This window comes from Onthophagus taurus, chromosome 3 (assembly GCF_036711975.1).
Source record: "Onthophagus taurus isolate NC chromosome 3, IU_Otau_3.0, whole genome shotgun sequence".
NCBI classification, from domain to species: Eukaryota; Metazoa; Arthropoda; class Insecta; order Coleoptera; family Scarabaeidae; genus Onthophagus; species Onthophagus taurus.
The window spans coordinates 11,343,305-11,364,561 of record NC_091968.1 but is presented as its reverse complement, the minus strand read 5'-3'; the positions used below and the strand labels follow the sequence as shown (position 1 = coordinate 11,364,561).

General features: G+C 33.8%; 1 protein-coding gene and 2 long non-coding RNA genes across 4 annotated transcripts; 1 reads left to right on the top strand and 2 right to left on the bottom strand.

The window, feature by feature from the left end:
* Nucleotides 1-2,558, top strand: LOC139429385 (uncharacterized). The gene is made up of 2 exons (XR_011640027.1): nucleotides 1-1,620; nucleotides 2,225-2,558. It is a non-coding gene; the product is annotated as an uncharacterized lncRNA (long non-coding RNA).
* LOC139429384 (uncharacterized) lies at nucleotides 482-2,920 on the bottom strand. Its single transcript, XR_011640026.1, has 2 exons — nucleotides 2,712-2,920; nucleotides 482-2,645 (listed from the first exon to the last, which is right to left on the bottom strand). It is a non-coding gene; the product is annotated as an uncharacterized lncRNA (long non-coding RNA).
* A 7,116-nt stretch (nucleotides 2,921-10,036) lies between these two features.
* LOC111417465 (salivary peroxidase/catechol oxidase-like) lies at nucleotides 10,037-20,688 on the bottom strand. 2 transcript variants are annotated; one of them, XM_071195093.1, is made up of 7 exons: nucleotides 20,571-20,688; nucleotides 12,554-12,651; nucleotides 12,251-12,500; nucleotides 11,736-12,124; nucleotides 11,491-11,687; nucleotides 10,305-11,437; nucleotides 10,037-10,255 (listed from the first exon to the last, which is right to left on the bottom strand). In XM_071195093.1, exons 2-7 carry the CDS (start codon nucleotides 12,636-12,638, stop codon nucleotides 10,183-10,185), a joined length of 2,127 nt encoding a protein of 708 aa, XP_071051194.1. In that variant the 5' UTR covers nucleotides 12,639-12,651; nucleotides 20,571-20,688; the 3' UTR covers nucleotides 10,037-10,182. The 2 variants fall into 2 exon arrangements, with proteins under 2 accessions (XP_071051194.1, XP_022905517.2); XM_023049749.2 differs by lacking the exon at nucleotides 20,571-20,688 and adding an exon at nucleotides 12,780-12,889.
* Between the last annotated feature and the right edge of the window lie 569 nt (nucleotides 20,689-21,257).

Below are 21,257 nucleotides of genomic sequence, written 5' to 3'. Positions count from 1 at the left end.
TATATACACTGTATCTAAATGACATCAAAGAAATAGCATCTGAAAAAGTTTTCTTCATCTCTCTCATTATCCGAGGAATAAAATGCTTTCACTTTGCTCAAGGGTTTAATGTTTAAGGGTCGATAGCTAACAATTATTACATAAAGTTCATTGGTGTTACTTAGATACAATCGTTACTATTTAAAATTCTCCTTAGAAAGAATCTTAAAAACGCACCAAAATGAAGTAGGACTAATAAACATTTTACTGAAGGAAATAATAACAATCTTTAAATGTGGAAATGTCTTTTAGTGTATCTTGTTTAGTGATTTGATGGCGTGAATTGGTGCACGCATCTATTAAAGAAAAAAAAAATTAAATAAAATAAAAGTTATGTAAAGCAAACGCTAGGGCCTCCGTGCCTAACCGTGGGATCAACTATTGAAACAAATTATGAAAGCAATAAATAAATATAATCTATTTAAATAAATTAAAGAAAAAATACAATATTTAAGGCATATATTCGAACATAGACGCTACAATACTAATTATTATAAATTATCTTATCGCATATACTCTAATAACGACTACTTACATAAACTAATTTAGGTATTAAAATAAAAATAAAAAAATCTTATTAGCGGTAATGGTGAGGAAAACGAGAATAAATAAAGAAAACTTAGCGTAAATCTAGCTTAAACTATGGGCACAAACGAGAGAAGAATCATGTTTAAAGAATCTGCCAGTTCCAAGATTCCGGAGGAGACTGAAAGCTATTGTCACGGAAAATCCGATATATACCATTGACATGTTTTTCCAATTTAATGTTTGAATTCAATTTGTATTATATGACAATGTAATTATTGTTAAATTGACGCACTCTATGCTTTTTTGTAAAATGGAGAAATAAAATATTATTATTAAAATATTAAAAATATTATTCCTTGTGGAAAATATATTGAATACTTCCATATCTTGAGCTAGTGTACCATATGTACATATGAATAGAACATTCGTGCAAAATTATTTAATATTAAAATAGTATTATTTAAGTGTTTGCCGAACCTATCCTTTGATATCGACTCCTTCCGCTGACAGAATGAGAGTCATTCGGCTTGCGCATACTACATATCAATCCTATTATTCCACGTGGAAAATAATCATGATGCAGATATACCCACTTCATAGGCATGCTGGAGGGTTTGTAAGCCTCGCTAACGACAATGCCTCCATGAAAGTACTACCTCTCATTGAGATCAGAGCATTATGGTTATTTTCCACGTGGAATAATAGGATTGATATATAGTATGCGCAAGCCGAATGACTCTCATTCTATAAGCAGAGGGCGTCCATACCAAAGGATAGGTTAGGCATACACTTAAATAATACTATTTTAATATCAAATTATTTTGCATGATTATTCTATTTACATATACATATGGAAAACTAGCAGGTTCAGATATGGAAGTGTTCAATATACTTTACACATAATTATTCAGCCAGACGCAAGCTTTCGTTTGGGATATAGAACATTAAAATCGATCAAACCGTTCTTTAGTTATAGCGAATTTAATCAAAATTATTTTTTTTCTAACTAGGGGCCAGACTTCCAGTCGATAGATACGTGGAGTCATTTAAATGGTAGGTTAGGCAAACACTTAAATAATAGTATTTTAATATCAAATTATTTTGCACGAATATTTTAGTTATACGTATATATGCAATTTTTAGTATAATTCCTCGTGGAAAATATATTGAATTATTCTATATCTTGAGCCAGTGTACCATATGTACATATAAATAGAAAATTCGTGCAAAATAACTTAATATTAAATAGTATTATTTAAGTGTTTGCCGAACCTATCCTTTGATATCGACTCCTTCCGTTGGCAGAATGAGAGTCATTCGGCTTGGGCATACAGCATATCAATCCTATTATTCCACGTGGAAAATAACCATGATGCAAATATACCCACTTCATAGGTATGCTGGTGGGTTTGTAAGCCTCGCTAACGACAATGCCTCCATGAAAGTACTAACTCTCATTGAGATCAGAGCATCATGGTTATTTTCCACGTGGAATAATAGGATTGATATGTAGTATGCGCAAGCCGAATGACTCTCATTCTATCAGTTGAGGGAGTCCATATCAAAGGATAGGTTAGGCAAACACTTAAATAATACTATTTTAATATCAAATTATTTTGCATGATTATTCTATGTATATGTATATATGGAAAACTAGCAGCTTCAGATATGGAAATAGCCAACGTTCCACATTGGAGCACCAGACTCATCCGCGAGTCCATCGAAATAGAGAAGAACGGTACCTTCAACAAGAGAGATGACGCCCTGCACTTGTCAGCCACTTGGAAAACGGTCCTACACCGTCCCCGATCCGGAGCAGCCTTCCTGAGGGAGGGGATTTTGGGCAGACCATAGAGTTTGGGGCACCTGCTTGATTTTTCTCGAGGGATTATTATATTGTTTCAGAGTATTTCTTCAAAAAGATTCCGTTTACGAAAAATTCAAATGTAAAAAAACTTGAAGAGTAAATTGAAAAATCCAAAAAATTAAAATGGCGTTTTTCTATTCATCGTAAATCTCGTTTTTCAAAGTGTTTAAAAATAAATGTTAAAAATTAACGACAAAACAAATTACCAAACCTGTAGAGAAAGAACCATAATAACTAAATATAAGAAATCAAAAAAGAAAGAAAATTTTAAACTTACAATTAACACGTTAAAATTTCCTTTAAAATTAAATAACTTGAGTCAACATGATGAGGGATGAAATTGGACTGAAGGTCATAAGGAACGTTCGCCAGATGATAAAGGTGAAAGAGTGAGGGAAAACGAGTGGGAATAAGAACGTCAACATAAAATCTTTCCATACTAAATTAATTCTTCGCATCATTAAAAATCTGAAACATAAAATTAAAATAGATCTCAAGTACCTCTATCACTACCTCAAATATCTCTATCTGAAGTACCTCTACCTCAGGTACTATAATAAACTCTACTACTACTAATACTCTACTCTCCGCTCAAGCTCGACCTTTTAATATATTTTGTTTCCGCGCCTTTTAACCCCTTGTCTAATTACTATATTATTTCAAAATATTAATAAAAGATAAAGCTTGTTTACAATTAAAGACCAATAATTTTAGGTTTAATAACTAGTTTTAAATAATAATTATAGATATTTAAAGCAAATAAACTAAAATAAACTCCGCCTGCGACGTTAAGCCCGCCTTTACCAACTTTTTCCGTAGAAACTGGTGGAAACAACTTGTCAGTTATCTCGGGATTTCCCCAAGTACTTAACTTGAAACCAGATAGAACAACTCTTAAAATTGTTCAAAGTATTGAAAAAATTTCTCTAAAAATTAATTATACTTTTTAATGAAAATAAACTGGTAGAAACAACCGGTTTTTACGGAAAACGTATAATGTTTTCATACAATAAAATTGTATTTATTAATTAAAAAAGAAATACTAAACAATTTTCATATCCATTATTATTATAAAATCCACCAGCCAATTTTTACGTAGCGGTTAGCAGTCTGGTATAAAATAGTCAATGGTACGACTAATATCGCGTATTCAAAATATTCGCATTTTCAAATAAATTGAAATAGTCAGTTCTGCATCCAACATTACATCAACATTACATAAAATTAAAAATAATCTGATTTGCGCCTCATCCACTGAATAGACAATCTCCATACATGTTACGAGTTTTGACAGCTAAAGTCCATCCTTAAATCATTCAGCTAGCTGTATGAGCTTCAATACAGAGGAACGAAATCGGCTGAACAAGCAATTGAGAATTAGCGGTTCTGCATAACCTAAAACTATGGCCAACAATAATATTTTCAAAAATTTTGTGCTCTTACAAGAGATAGTGGATGATGCGTTTCTGCATTAACAATATTCATTTTCATACAGTTTTGTCAGTTTTCAAAATTAAAGGGGAGAAACAAAAAATCTTAATACTAACCTAGACTTTCACAACCGCTGACAAACTAAGCGCAGATTACTTATGCTGAAATATTTACTAAACAGCGCTTACTTAGCGTATAGTTCAGCCGCGACTGCTAATATAGCAACTCAACAGTTGACACCGGCTGAACGTGCCCATTATTTCAATCCAAAAATCGACGAAAGCAGTTTTATTACGTCTCGAAAGAAATTAAAACGTTGTGACGAACTGAATGTGCCGGTTGATAATTCTATAGACTATCGTATTATAAACTTTATATTGGTGTTTCAAACCCTTTCACAATTTGTAAAGTGTAAAACTTGCAATGGTAATGTTAAATTTGCACCAATAGAAACATGTGGACTTGGTTTTAAAGTTGCATTATCTTGTAAGCAATGTGTGCAGCAACAAATCAATTCCTTATTTTATAAATCAATCCTACGAAATAAATAGACGGTTTATATTGAAAATGCGATTACTTGGCTTAGGAGCAGCGGAATGTGAAAAATTTTGTGGGCTCATGGACATGCTACAATTCTTGAGCCAAAGTACTTATTACATTATAGTGAAACACATTATATGAGTCTGTAAAAGCAGTATTCGATAGTCTTATGTGTTATGCTGTACGAGAAGAAATAAAAAATACTGATAGACCAAATAAACATCATTTGACAGTGTAGGGCGATGAGACGTGGAAGAAACGTGGTTTCTCTTCCCTGTATGGAGTTTCTTCACTGATTGGGTATCATACAGGCAAGATAATTGACATTGTGATAAAAAGTGCTTATTGTAAGTGGTCCGAAATGTGGGAAAAAGAAAGTGATACGGCTGCGTATGAAGAGAAAAAGAGAGTACATCAAGATAAATGTTCTGCTAATCACGAACATCACGATCATCTGGGAAAATGGAGGTGGACGCAGTAGTTGAGATGTTCCAACTTCCAACATTCTACAGAATTGCACAACGTAAAATACGCGAATTACATATTAGACGGCGATTCAAAAACGTATGCTTCTATTCGAAATAAATCACCGTATAAAGATCTCGAAATCCAAAAAAGGAGTGCATTGGGCATGTGCAAAAACGAATGGGCACTAGAGTGCGTAATATGAAAAAGAACAGTAAAGGTCTTGGTGGCAAAGGAAAACTTACTGCTAAATTGATCGACAAATTGACGACATATTACGGACTGGCAATTCGACGTAATCCTGACTCAATTCAGAAAATGTATAATGATATTTGGGCAACGTATTTTCATTATGCTTCCACTGACAAGCACCCGCAACACGAAAAATGCCCTGTCGGTAGTGATTCATGGTGTGAATGGCAAAAAGCTCTCGCGGAGCTGCCTGAATCCTCTAGCGGTAAAAGGAAAACAAATAAAATTCCGGCATTTGTGCGCAGCTACAAGCCTCTTCCTCAAGATATTTTAACGGCTATAAAGCCGATTTATGAAGATCTTTCCAAAGAAGGGTTGCTAGAAAGACGGATTTACACAGAACAACAACGAGAGATACAATCAACTTATTTGGAAAATAAGCCCGAAGAATCTTCTTGGGGGCGTACTACCGGTTCAAATTGCAGCGTACGCAGCTGCTTGCATTTTTAACGAAATGTAGTCATCTTGAAGATGTTCGAGGTGTTAGTAATACCCTGTGGCCATCACGCTCATGCATACATCACTAAAGCAGACGAACAGCGCATATTAATCAGTGAGCAGCGTGTGCAAAACGCTACTCAAGAGGGAAGAGTTGCTCGAAAGTGCCAAAAAGACCATCTGGAGCATACCGCAAATGTAGAGGGGAGTCTTTATGGCCCAGGAATAGATGACACTGTGTAAGTCCGAAAAAACAGCATGATTTCTCGAAAATCATTTCATCGATCGGTTCGAATCTTTCACGAGTTTATTTCACATTACATTTATTTTCCCTCGTCAACGAAGGGAATTTTATATGCACAAAAATTAACAGTTTTAGTGACATTTTTTTTCCATCGAAAATCGACATTTTTTAAAATATCGTCGTCATTTATTGAAAAAAACCCAATTTTCATAAACGCTTCGTTCACGAGGTCCCTACAGTAATATATTAACGAGATTTCTTTGGTGTTTTAATTTCAGATGAAGTGGTCCAGAGGTATCTTGCTCACCACAAGAGAATCTACGAAAATCCAATTTTTTACAGCTTTTACGCAATATAAGTACCCCAATATACAGTGTCCGCCAAAAAGTCAGCAACACCCGTTTTATTTCTGTTCCATTGCATCTACATTTCTGAAATTTAGTTTATGTGGGAGGTTCATACCGACCTATCGATCTAAAGTATTTTCAAGATGGTGGCCACTTTCGGTCCCCCGGAAGTAGACCACAACTTCGTTATTTTAAATGGAATGCTATAGTTTTTATTGCACCTGTTAATTGTATGTGAAAAAATATGTTGACTTTGATAAAAGTTATTGGTACCTAGCATTTTTCGTAAATTTTGTTTAGTAAATTTCACCATGCTTTTAAAACCCCATAGCTCAACCTAACCTACTAGAGAGAGGATTAAATTTTTTATCCAAACCTAATTTTTGTTTTCATTAATTCATTTATTTGTTAAATACTCTTAAATGTCAGGTAATGACATACAGTCAGAAACGTAATACCATACTTTTCGATTATGTGCTTGGCATGGATCACTTGTTGCGTATCTCAACAGTAAAAGATCTTGGAGGGTGGTTTGATCAATAATTAGCTTTAAATACTCTTAAATGTCAGGTAATGACATACAGTCAAAAACGTAATACCATACTTTTCGATTATGTGCTTGGCATGGATCACTTGTTGCGTATCTCAACAGTAAAAGATCTTGGAGGGTGGTTTGATCAATAATTAGCTTTAAATACTCTTAAATGTCAGGTAATGACATACAGTCAAAAACGTAATACCATACTTTTCGATTATGTGCTTGGCATGGATCACTTGTTGCGTATCTCAACAGTAAAAGATCTTGGAGGGTGGTTTGATCAATTTGCGTTGATTTGTCCTTCAATGAACATATCGACAGAACATCGGTTGGTGCCCTCAGAACGTTGGGGTTTATCACTAGAAATACGTTGGAATTTACGAATTTAAAAACAATAATAGATCTTTATTTTACGCTGGTACGGAGTAAACTTGAATATTGCTGCATTGTGTGGACCCCATCTTATTTAACGCAAATTGCTACCATCGAGAAAGTACAGAGGAAGTTCATTAGATTTATCCACTACCTCGATTCTGGGTATTATCCACCTAGAGGAGAACTAAACTATATAAATCTGCTACAACGATATAGCCCCCGGAGCCTTGAGGACCGTAGAAGATTGTTGTCTGCGAAGTTTGTGCGTGGTGTGATGTCGGGTGTGCTAGTTGCATCGGAAATACCAGCTCAATTGAATGTGAGGGTGCCGCGGATAAATGCGTACTAACAAATCGTACTAACACCAATGTGGGGCTAAACTCTCCGATAAACAAACTAATACGTGCAGCAAATTCGGTCGAGCGACAGTTTGTTCTTGATTTTCTTTTTTGTTTATCTTTTTTGTTTTTTTATTCTTTGTCTTATTTCGTCTTTTCTTTTAGAATTGATTATTGTTGATTTATATAATATTATCTCTTTATTGGATTGTAATCCGTTGGGATAATAAAGATTATTATTAATTTTAACTCGCACAACTGACAGTATTCCTGAGCAGCTTGCTGACTCGGATCAAATTAACAACTATTTCACAAATATAGCTCCTCTGAATGGGGACATTGACAGAGATCTATATCAATCTTATATGAATAATGTAGTCACAAAACATATTTTCAATTTTGAATGTGTCAGTGATGCTAAAATAGAGGAAGTTATTAACTGCATAAGAAGCAACGCCACAGGATTAGATGGACTTAATATTAAAATGATTAATTACTGTTGCCCTCACATAATACCTCAAAATAAAGACATAGTTAATTGCTGTTTGTCGGACGGTCGATTTCCAGACGCTTGGAAAAAGGCGAAAATAGTTCCATTACCAAAGAAAAAAAAGCCAGATTCATTTGCTGATTTACGTCCGATTAGCATTCTACTAGTGTTGTCTAAGGTGCTGGAGAAAATTATGTGTGAGCAGCTCCAGGCGTTTGTTCACAAACATAAATTGTTGCCAGAAACGCAATCTGGTTTCAGAGCGGGTTATGGCTGCGCTACGGCTTTGCTTAACATAGTGGATGATGTACTGAGGGCGTCCGATAGCGGTAAAGTAACGGTACTGTGTGTTGCTTGATTATTTGAAGGCATTTGACAGGATGAATCATAAAATGTTGTCCTCAATTTTGTATCATATTGGGGTGAGTCAACCAGCAGTAGGTCTTTTGATGAGTTACTTGTCTGATAGGGAACAGCAAGTCGTAACAAATGGTTGCTTTTCTAAGCCGCCCTTGTTGTATAGTATATACAAGTCAATTCAAAGACAGAATTCGGTATTGCAGTGCCCATTGGTATGCTGACGACACACAAATATACCATTCATTCACTGAATCGGAGGTGGATGTGGCGTGCGCAAAAATTAATGAAGACTTGCAAAGATTGGTACGGGTTTCCGAGGGGCCCGCAAAAAACAGAATTAATGCTGTTTGGTCCCAGAAAACTTAAAATTAAATTACAAAATAAAATCAAAATTGAAATCAACAGTAAGCAATTGATAATTAGTAAATCAGCAAAAGATTTAGGAGTAATTCTTGACGAAAATTTAAAGTTTGATTCTCATGTTAATAAGTGTGTACAAAAAGCATATGCGTCATTGAAATTGATTTATTGCAACCGAGAGTACATCAATAGAACAACTAAACGATTACTATGTGACACTATGCTGTCACATAGTAATCGTATCGTACTAATTTTGCGGATTGCTTGTATTATTAAGATTCAAACAGTTCAAAACTCCTGTATAAGACTATTGTTTGGGTTGAGGCGAAGGGACCATGTAAGTAGTAAACTGTCGGAAATCGGCTGGATGGACATGTAGTCGCGACATTTGGCGCATTCGGCATTGTTGTTTCGCAATGTGGTCACCAAGGAGAAACCTACATATTTGTATGATAAAATTACCTTCCGCTCGGACGTGCACAATCTTAATATAAGATTTAAAGGTACGATAACGCCGCCCATACACAGAACTGAATTCTTTAAAAACAGTTTTACCTATCAAATTAGTAAAATATTTAATGTTATTATGAGTGTTCGAGTGTGCTCGTCTGAGTGGCAGTTTAAGAGGCGATTAAGGACAGTGTTAATACAGGGACACGGGAATCTGTAGAAGTGGGAGGGAGCGACATATTTCATATTTTTCTTTTGTTTGCATCGGTAGATTTATTAGGTTATAATGTATGTATATTACAGTGCGATTACGGTTATGTAATTGAAATCGTTGTTTTGTTTTTCTTTTTGTTTTTTTTTTTTTCGTTGTGATGGGTTAGTGGAAGAACGGTGAAAACCGAACTAACTCATATTGAGCACATTTAATGTAAAGGATACTGTTACTTTATTACTGTAATTGAGAAGCTCAATAAAGTATTATTATTATTATTATTATTATCTCAACTAGGTGTAACAGAGTGCCTAAGTCTGACGTCACAGAGATGGGCGGAGCTTATATAAACTCTAAAGAATTTCATTGCTAACCACAGTTGGTAATAATAAATCGCTATAAAAATGTCAATTAAAATGTCACTTTATTTTATTTTAACACTAATTGAAAAATTGCATATGGCGATTTATCGTTAGCAACGAAAATGTTTGGAGTCAGTATAAGCTCCGCCCATCTCTGTGACGTCAAGGCTTAGGTTGTCTAAATTCTTTAAACTGTCAATTTTTTTACATTTAAACAATTTTTTTCTTATACAACCATATGATTTGATATGTTCATCAAGGTCATCCTTAGGGATTTATCTTCTACCAAAATATGCAAAAAAAATCTATCCAGTCAATTTAAAATAACAGTGTTGGTTGCCATAGCAACGAAACAAAAAACAATGCAAACAAGCAAATATCGCCAAAGAAAGGCCCCACAATTAATAAAGAATTTTTTATTTAAAACATTTCTCTTTAAAACCACAAATGGCGAAGTTATTGGTTATATTCCAGACAATTGACACATTGTATACTATATTCCATACATAATGGACACTCTGTATATGAAATTCTCGGTATAAATCTTTTAAAATATCATATTTTCACTCCAATACTCCAAATTAATCTTTGGTATTTCAGAACAATCCACTTTCTCATTCCTAAAATAAAAAAAATTAGCTTCTTCGAAAATCAACATTTTAATCTTACCCAAAATCGGTCATCTTAAAAACGTTCCTTTGAATTTTTTTAATGTTGCTATTAACACAAAATATCCCGGCTAAACTCACATTTTCAATTTCTTTTAATTGATCGTGCGTGAACGGTTTTGGTTGATTTTTATTCGTATAAAAATATTTATCACCTCTTTGTGATCTTAGAAATTGGTCGGCAATGATACAAGAAAATGTAGGTCCTAAAATTCCATCCGGATAACTTGTTTCTGCAACTCCCCCAACGAATAAATCAATTTTTTTTGGGTTGTTGTAGAGTTTCATTAAATTTTTTATGGTTTCATTCGATATTAACGGGTACAAATCATCAAAAGTATTAACTTCTTTTAATCCACAAAGTTCCCTGTAGTTAGTGTAAGGTAATAAACCGTGATCACGTCCTCTTTGAATTATTAAACTTATAAAATCTAAGCCGTAATTGTTTTTTTCAAGGAAATGATTTTTTATATCATTTGGAACATATAAATCGACTCTTTGAATCGGCTGGTTTGAAAGTGTCATCAAAAACTTATCAAAATTTTTAATATCCATTAAAAATTCTTCCCCAAAAATTTTTTTCAAATCAATTTTTTCATTAAGGTTATTATTTTCATCGTATAAATTAATTGTTTCATCGTACGCAGTTATAAAGAATTTAGACGCGGCTGTTGCAAAACTATTACTAACTCTCGGATCAACATCTTCGTCAAATTGCTTTTCTAAATTATCATTAATCGTTTTTTTATAAAAGTTTTCGCCTAAAATAATAGGCAAAAACTCTTTGTAAGTAATACGTTGTATTTCAGCGATGACAATCCTTCTTGTTTCTTCGAATAGCTCGTTATCGTTCCAATCTTGATTTATGTTTTTTAATTCTTTTGCGATACGATTGTGTTCGCGTAAAAATAAAGTATGTAAAGTTGTTAATAAAGGTTGGGAATTTAATCTTGGTTCGGCCCCATCAAAACAAGTTGAATTACACATTTCATTTGAATTAGTAAATGGTAAAAACATTCCATTATTAACTTGGAATTTTAAAAATCCGTCTTTGTGTATTCGTAAATCATGCGACTTTTTTGAATCACTTCCATAAATATTTGAAGCATCCAAGTAATGCGTCGCTTGATTCATCTAAACATTAAAAGAATTAATTTTTATTTTATGTAATTCTTTTGGGTATTTACTTGCTCTATTCGACCTAAAGTGCAATCATCTGATATTGCAGGTAGAGATCTTACATATGAAAGACATTTTATGTTAAATTTTGAATAGAAATCGTCGTTATCTGGGATTTCTATTGGTAAACAAAACGGGTGTTGATGTCTAGGGGGGAGTTTATAACCATCGGGGGCACAACAAGTAATATTTTTGGAGTTATGCACTAAAAAAAAATATTTAAAAAAAATTTAATGTTTTTAAAAGTAATTACCCATTTTTCTTGAAACGGTATGAAATAAATCGTTGAAAATAAACTCTGCCCATTCAATTAAACTAAAAGTGAATCTTCCATCAAGATTATTTTGATTTTGAAATAAATCCAAGGAGATTTTTCTTGGTGATAAATACGAAGATGTGATGAATTCAAGACCATCCCAATATATCGTTGAATTAACCAAGCGTTTATAAGCTGTTTGACTTTTACCTTTAATCGGATTATTTTTGTGGTTACAACTTCCATCAATCGACCGATAAATTGGATTATTTAAGCAGGTGTTATTTATATTTTCTGAACGAATTGAGCAATACGGAATATATTCGTCGAGTTTTATCGTTGATAAAAGATTTAAACATTCTTCGTTTTTATGAACAAGATTCAATCTAAAAAAATAAGATAAATTTAAATTTTAAATAGGTTAGTTTTATTAAATTTGACATATCGATAAAGTAGAAAATTTTAATTTAGTGAAGTTAGCCACAAACAAAATTTAATTATTAAATATTTACCTTCTACATAATGTTTGTTTTAGTTGGTTTGTTGTTAATTTAATAAGATAGGCGTAATAAGCTTGGTTTAAAGCATCCTGATCGGGAGCATTTTGCAAAAAAAGTTTAAATTCCAAATTAGTTTTTTTTAAATTGACCCCAGCCCAATTTAATCTTGTTTCTAAATTCTCAGATTTCCCCAAAATTAATTTAGCGAAATCTATCGTGTCTTGTAATTCATCTTGCGATATTTGAACATTTTTAAATGTATCTAAAATCATTTTGTTATGAACGAAACAATTAAATAATCAAACAAATACATACCATTGTTTAAATTATCACTAGAAGCAATGCTGGATAATAATAAACTAAGCGATATTAACGGAATCAAGTAATAATCCATGGTCATATCAGAGACGTTTCTGAAAGGCAAATAACAAGAATGTTTATTTTTAAGAGAAGAAATAGACCTAATTTTGTAATAATTATTGAACGAAACGATAACATTTTGATCTTTTTTAAAGATTTTCTCGTAATAAAAACAACTTACTCTCATTAAACTTTTTTTAACACTAATTTATATTGTAAAAATTGAATTAATATTATTAAATAGTTATGTTACGAGTTAGATACGCTTATAACTCGTTTATAAAGTCTACTGGCAGACGAAATACTCGATGGATGCTTATATGACCTGTAAAGACCGACCATGCGGCGATCACGTGAAAACCAGCAACCGCATTGCCCTTTAAATTTAACAGTTACAGAAAACTGTGTGGTCACCAAAAGTTAATGTTTAAAGGTGTCCAAATATTTCGGGAGTTAATCATTAATGACTTCTACTCATTATCGATTATCTACAATTACTAATTCCTTTATAACTAAATGATTTTATTAATAGGTTAAAATTACTATTACAAAATTAGTTTCGTTACGTGATAAAGGTTTAAACTGTTTTTATTTGATTAAAAACCATTAAAACAATTTGAGAGAAAAGGAGGGCGCACTGTAAATAGAAACGTTTTGACAACCGACTTGACTACCCTCCTTTTTCAATTCTAAGGAGTCCTACGAAGTATCTAATCCATCTTAATTACATGGAGCATGTCAGAAGAGTTGAAAGCAATATCCAATCTAATCCAAAGGTTTTTGGGCTTTTACTAAGTTTAAGCAGAAGCGTGCGGATGTCAGTCCTTCTACACTGTTGTCGGTGACGGTGTCGAAGTATGCTCATTCTTCGAGATTGTGTGGAAACGGATGCCCTTCCTTTGAGCCAGATGCAGTTTGACAGGATTGAGGTTGAGGAGGCCCTGATGGGCATCAGAGTGTCAATAAATTTAATTCTCCAATGCTTGACGATTCTATAGGTGTTTATGTTTCTCCGAGATTACTTCGCTTTGGCTTTCTATTTATTACAGCTACTCCTAGACTGTCCTAGACATTGAAAACATGGCGATCGAGTAGATGGCACGCATGTTGTGGCTCTGATCGTTTATTAAATTAAAACAAGTTGTGTCTTATCAAAAAGTTCCCAGTACACAAGTGATACCGCATACTAATCTGTGTGTGATAGTGCAGTGCTTCAAATTCCCTTTCTTTTATTCTCATCTTATTTAATCTTAAATTTATAAATCTACCACATCATGGTTTTATCGCGATCACAAACAACGGAGATAGAAGAAATTATTGTCGAGGTATTTCAAACGAGGGAAATCTTACAATTAGAACAGATTACTCTCGCAATTACGACCATAGTGGACAAACAATTACAAGTTGTTATCAATAAGTATGAAGAAAAAATTAAGGTTTTAAATGCGGAAGTACACCCATACCTCGCTTTACGGCCTAGATGGGATCAATTATTCTAATACATCGAAAAAAAGTTTTTTTTGACGTTATAGCGAAATATTTTAGGCCGTAAATCGAAAACGTGCCTTAATTAAAGAGGGCCGCTATAGCGAAATGCTGCATAAAGAGCGGCCGTATAGCGAGGTATGGGTGTAGTTGATTTGAGGAAGGAGAATGGTGAGATAAGGATGGAATGTGCCAAAAAAGTTGACGAGTTGGACCAATACAGTCGTAGGAATAATGTACTATCGGCCAAACCTTATTTACTACATGGCGTAAGGGACAGAAAACAAATCCCCCGCACGGTCGCTTTGCCGAGTACGGCCGAAGAATCGAAGACTGGAGGGGCGTACTCATTTTCTCTCGAACCTTTGCTCTAGCCTTGTCGTCTCTTCAACCCTGAAGTGCCGGGCGCCTGATGCCAGCTTAAAGTCGAGCGCGCCTTGGATTCGAACAAAAATACACAATTTCGTTTTTACAATTCAAATAACTGTACCAATGTTATGACGTAGTCAATTTTAAAAATTCCTAAAATAGTCAAATATATTCATTAAAATAAAATAATTGAACTTTAATAAGTGAAAAAAATTGTTTCTTAATTTTAAATACGTTTCTGTACTGTATATCTTTGTAAAGTTAAAGAATTTAGTTAAAATTCGATGTAAAAATCGTCTCTTAATTTCCATTAGTAATATTTTTTTTCTAATCTCATTTAAAATGGCATTTTAACCGTTTAATATTATAGAAAGTCTCAATAATTTCAAGCCATTTACGACCATTAATGCGTTTACGCACCGTTTCTTCACATTTTTTTGCGTATTTTTGACATAAGGCTTTTACGAATTTTTTTTTCTTGAGTTGATATATTTTTTTTGTAATAAGTCTTAAAATTTTACAATAATTTCTCACCTTCATCGTAAATGGGTAAACAATAAACTTTTTATTTTTTGTACACTTTAGTAATGTTAAAAAATTTATTACCTTATTCACATACGGGAAAATGCCTTACGCACCCCGGCCTACTGATGGCGCCTATAGTTCGTGGGTCGGAAAAATCGTATTTCGGCCGGGAGTGTGGGACTACAATTCTTCAACTCTTCTCCCGGACCACCCGGATTTCTGCGGAAGTCGTTATATCCAGGATTCAATTGCAACAAAAAAAATATTGATGGTTAATATTAATTTTATTAAGGTTGTCTCAACTTACCGGCTTTGGAAGGGACTCTTCATCCCGCGGGATGAAGAGTTTTATCTTTTTCGTCTTGAGGACCACAGCCAGGTATGCGCTTATTGTTTCTCACTTGGTTTTGTCGGTCAGCATTGAAAAAATTAAAAAGATTTCATCAAATATTAAGAACACTTTAATAATAAAAATTATACCTACTTAATAATGAATAAAATTTGTTATGTCAAAATTTAATAATGGGTGTATAACCCGTTATTATTTTGACATTCTTTTAATCGGGATGTCATTGAGTCGACCAATCGCTGACATAAATCCCCGCCACGAAGACTATCCCATTTCCGCATAACGTATTCTTCTAAAATAGCTCGGTCCCGAAATCGTTCGTCAAATTCCCACCCGCGTACCATATAACCCCACACCTCTTCAATGGGATTTAAATCGGGCCATTTTAATCGTTCTACGTTATTATTGTCTTGAAACCACTCCTCGACTAACCGAGCGGTATGGATGGGGCTGTTGTCTTGTATAAATGTTAGAACCTCCACCTCATCCTCAGGATATACTGCCCTCACACTTGGAATAAAAATTTCTTCCAAAACCCCAACATAATGCCGATCAGTAAATGTTGGGGGCGAAACTTTAACCAACGCTCCAGGCCCGGCATCGTTGATCCAACCCCATACACCTGATAAACAGTTATTGTGGTAATTGTAGTAATTCGTCAGATATCATCATCATAGAGTAGTTACAAGGTTCTAGAGCTTACCAAGTGAGACTCGTCCACTGGTTGCCATCGTAACGACATTTTCGGCGTCATATCTCGTCCCACTACGACGCCAAACTCGCTGTTTCGAATTTTGGGATGACAAAAACGTCTTTTCATCCGAAAATATGACACCTCGCCAATCCCGGTTTATATTTTCGTCACAAAATCTCAATCTGTGCTGGGCATTCTGGGGTGACAGCTGAATTTTTTCTGCCGGTATTCTAGCCCGCAAACCTATAAAATTATTAAAATTGTTTAGTCATTCTGCTATTTTCTATGTATTACTTTAAAATACCATTCTCGTTTAAACGGTTTCGAATAGTTTGAAGGGAGCAGTCGACTATTAATTCCTGCCGGATAGCTCTTGATGGGCAAGTTGGGTGCATACGAGCATAATTGACAATTCGCTCATCTTCATCGGCAGTTGTTTTTCTTGGCACTACTCGTGTGCTCTTTAAACCCCTCTCGCCATTCAAAGCGCCTCGCCTTATCCATTTGTTTACCGTCCATCTCTACCAACAAAGCGAAAAATAGAACCACAAAGAATTTCATGTTTTTAAAAATAATTGAAGTAACCCTTTTGATTAATATATTCCATTATTCTTGGCAAATCAAAATGATTATTATAGAGCTCCTTAAAATACACCCAAGTTTCATTTAAAATCGGGCAAATTTTACTTCAAATTCACACAGATTTTATTGCCTTCTAAAAACAAAATTGATGGGAAGATCAAAAGCACAAAATTATTTTATTAAAAGTTAAACTATTGTATATTTACATTGTCAAAATAATTGTAATTGGTAGATGATAAAATCGGAATTAAGCTTACTATATAATCATAATATTCAAAATTATTCAATCTTACCGACAAATTCACTTGGTTGCAAATTTGATGAATGGGTATTCCGGCCTCGGCCAGAGCACATATTCGCAGTCTTTGCGCAAAACTACTTTCCGGTTGACCTAACACCTTCATCGTGAATACTTAACACTAAATTATCACTACCTTAATACTCTAATTTAACACTACCAAAAGCAAAAAAAACAAGAAACCGCTACGAAAAATAACAATAAATTAATACTATCTTAATATAAAAATAACGCAGTCGTAAGACTATCAAAATCAAATATAAAGAAGAAAACGCTCAGCAAAAAATAGCAAAACACTATCAACAACCGCTCACGATCGCCAAAAGCAAAGTGATTTCCAAACGAAACTTAAAAGAATAAATACCATCAAAAAATTTAAATTCTAGGTAATTGCGTTATCTCATTTTTTTATTTATTATTATATTTATTATTATTTATGTTATTTATTGTTATAATAAATATTTTAAAAAAAAAGTATTAAAAATATATTAAAAATAGTTTATTGTAATTATTATTGTAACGCTTCCTTTTGATTGAAAATTATTATCTGTCAAAATTTTACGGAATTCCTTAATTAAATCATTCATAATAAAATACAACAAAATATTTATTTTCATTTTCGTTTAGAGTTTGTCAGCTGTTACCATCCAATTGTGGGAAACATCCCCGTCTCTTTAAATGTCGCGCGGTAAGATTTTACAAAGGGTTTGCGATGGTCATAAAAAAATGAGATAACGCAATTACCTAGAATTTAAATTTTTTGATGGTATTTATTCTTTTAAGTTTCGTTTGGACATCACTTTGCTTTTGGCGATCGTGAGCGGTTGTTGATAGTGTTTTGCTATTTTTTGCTGAGCGTTTTCTTCTTTATATTTGATTTTGATAGTCTTACGACTGCGTTATTTTTATATTAAGATAGTATTAATTTATTGTTATTTTTCGTAGCGGTTTCTTGTTTTTTTTGCTTTTGGTAGTGTTAAATTAGAGTATTAAGGTAGTGATAATTTAGTGTTAAGTATTCACGATGAAGGTGTTAGGTCAACCGGAAAGTAGTTTTGCGCAAAGACTGCGAATATGTGCTCTGGCCGAGGCCGGAATACCCATTCATCAAATTTGCAACCAAGTGAATTTGTCGGTAAGATTGAATAATTTTGAATATTATGATTATATAGTAAGCTTAATTCCGATTTTATCATCTACCAATTACAATTATTTTGACAATGTAAATATACAATAGTTTAACTTTTAATAAAATAATTTTGTGCTTTTGATCTTCCCATCAATTTTGTTTTTAGAAGGCAATAAAATCTGTGTGAATTTGAAGTAAAATTTGCCCGATTTTAAATGAAACTTGGGTGTATTTTAAGGAGCTCTATAATAATCATTTTGATTTGCCAAGAATAATGGAATATATTAATCAAAAGGGTTACTTCAATTATTTTTAAAAACATGAAATTCTTTGTGGTTCTATTTTTCGCTTTGTTGGTAGAGATGGACGGTAAACAAATGGATAAGGCGAGGCGCTTTGAATGGCGAGAGGGGTTTAAAGAGCACACGAGTAGTGCCAAGAAAAACAACTGCCGATGAAGATGAGCGAATTGTCAATTATGCTCGTATGCACCCAACTTGCCCATCAAGAGCTATCCGGCAGGAATTAATAGTCGACTGCTCCCTTCAAACTATTCGAAACCGTTTAAACGAGAATGGTATTTTAAAGTAATACATAGAAAATAGCAGAATGACTAAACAATTTTAATAATTTTATAGGTTTGCGGGCTAGAATACCGGCAGAAAAAATTCAGCTGTCACCCCAGAATGCCCAGCACAGATTGAGATTTTGTGACGAAAATATAAACCGGGATTGGCGAGGTGTCATATTTTCGGATGAAAAGACGTTTTTGTCATCCCAAAATTCGAAACAGCGAGTTTGGCGTCGTAGTGGGACGAGATATGACGCCGAAAATGTCGTTACGATGGCAACCAGTGGACGAGTCTCACTTGGTAAGCTCTAGAACCTTGTAACTACTCTATGATGATGATATCTGACGAATTACTACAATTACCACAATAACTGTTTATCAGGTGTATGGGGTTGGATCAACGATGCCGGGCCTGGAGCGTTGGTTAAAGTTTCGCCCCCAACATTTACTGATCGGCATTATGTTGGGGTTTTGGAAGAAATTTTTATTCCAAGTGTGAGGGCAGTATATCCTGAGGATGAGGTGGAGGTTCTAACATTTATACAAGACAACAGCCCCATCCATACCGCTCGGTTAGTCGAGGAGTGGTTTCAAGACAATAATAACGTAGAACGATTAAAATGGCCCGATTTAAATCCCATTGAAGAGGTGTGGGGTTATATGGTACGCGGGTGGGAATTTGACGAACGATTTCGGGACCGAGCTATTTTAGAAGAATACGTTATGCGGAAATGGGATAGTCTTCGTGGCGGGGATTTATGTCAGCGATTGGTCGACTCAATGACATCCCGATTAGAAGAATGTCAAAATAATAACGGGTTATACACCCATTATTAAATTTTGACATAACAAATTTTATTCATTATTAAGTAGGTATAATTTTTATTATTAAAGTGTTCTTAATATTTGATGAAATCTTTTTAATTTTTTCAATGCTGACCGACAAAACCAAGTGGGAAACAATAAGCGCATACCTGGCTGTGGTCCTCAAGACAAAAAAAAGATAAAACTCTTCATCCCGCGGGAAAAAAAAAAAATATATATATATAATAAAATGTTTTATTATTAATAAAATTTTCTTTGTAAATAAATGAATTATATACTTAAAATCAAATAGGTTTTCATTATAATATGGAATATAATCATGCTCGTAAATAACAATCTATAAAATTCAGTTTACAGGTAGTTTCAACAGAAATTTTATATTACCTTATGTGAATAAGGTAATAAATTTTTTAACATTACTAAAGTGTACAAAAAATAAAAAGTTTATTGTTTACCCTTTTACGATGAAGGTGAGAAATTATTGTAAAATTTTAAGACTTATTACAAAAAAAATATATCAACTCAAGAAAAAAAAATTCGCAAAAGCCTTATGTCAAAAATACGCAAAAAAATGTGAAGAAACAGTGCGTAAACGCATTAATGGTCGTAAATGGCTTGAAATTATTGAGACTTCCTATAATATTAAACGGTTAAAATGCCATTTTAAATGAGATTAGAAAAAAAATATTACTAATGGAAATTAAGAGACGATTTTTACATCGAATTTTAACTAAATTCTTTAACTTTACGAAGATATACAGTACAGAAACGTATTTAAAATTAAGAAGCAATTTTTTTCACTTATTAAAGTTCAATTATTTTATTTTAATGAATATATTTGACTATTTTATGAATTTTTAAAATCGACTACGTCATAACATTGGTACAGTTATTTGAATTGTAAAAACGAAATTGTGTATTTTTGTTCGAATCCAAGGCGCGCTCGACTTTAAGCTGGCATCGGGCGCCCGGCACTTCAGGGTTGAAGAGACGACAAGGCTAGAGCAAAGGTTCGAGAGAAAATGAGTACGCCCCTCCAGTCTTCGATTCTTCGGCCGTACTCGGCAAAGCGACCGTGCGGGGGATTTGTTTTCTGTCCCTTACGCCATGTAGTAAATAAGGTTTGGCCGATAGTACGTACTTACGTCTCTTCGGAGCTGAGGAGAATGACGAAGAAGATGTTGTCTCTCTTGTAACGGATATTTTCTTTAAACACATGGGACACATGGCTATCAACATAATACCAGCTGATATTGATGGTGTCATCGAACCGGTAAAAAAACTACTTTGTCAAGCGCGACGGAAAATGATTCTTCTACCAAGAAAGAGGGAAGAGCGCGTCTTATTCTAATTAAGATTTTGTTATACGGAAGTAAGAGGGAGGTGCTACGTGGAAAGAAGGGGCTGAAGGGGACGTTGTACAGTGTTACCAAGGGAATTACCCGGGACCGGTTAATTCACCTCTGTCAAGTTGGCACTACATCTTACGATTTGAATAAAAAAAATTATTGCATTAATTGTCGCTTAATTTGTTGTAATTTGTCATAAAGTTAACAAATTTGTCGCGTCCTTTTTTATAAACAATATATGAAATGTTGCATTTTCGAGGTAATGCTAACTTGACAGTGGGAATCTATGGTAAAGAGTGGAGATAACAAAAAACTAATGACGTCATAAATTGTCGCTTAATTTGTTGTAATTTGTCGTATAGTTTACAGATTTGTCGCGTCCTTTTTTATAAACAATATTTGAAATATTACATTTTTGAGGTAGTGCTAACTTGACAGTGGGAATCTATGGTAAAGAGTGGAGATAACAAAACACTAATGACG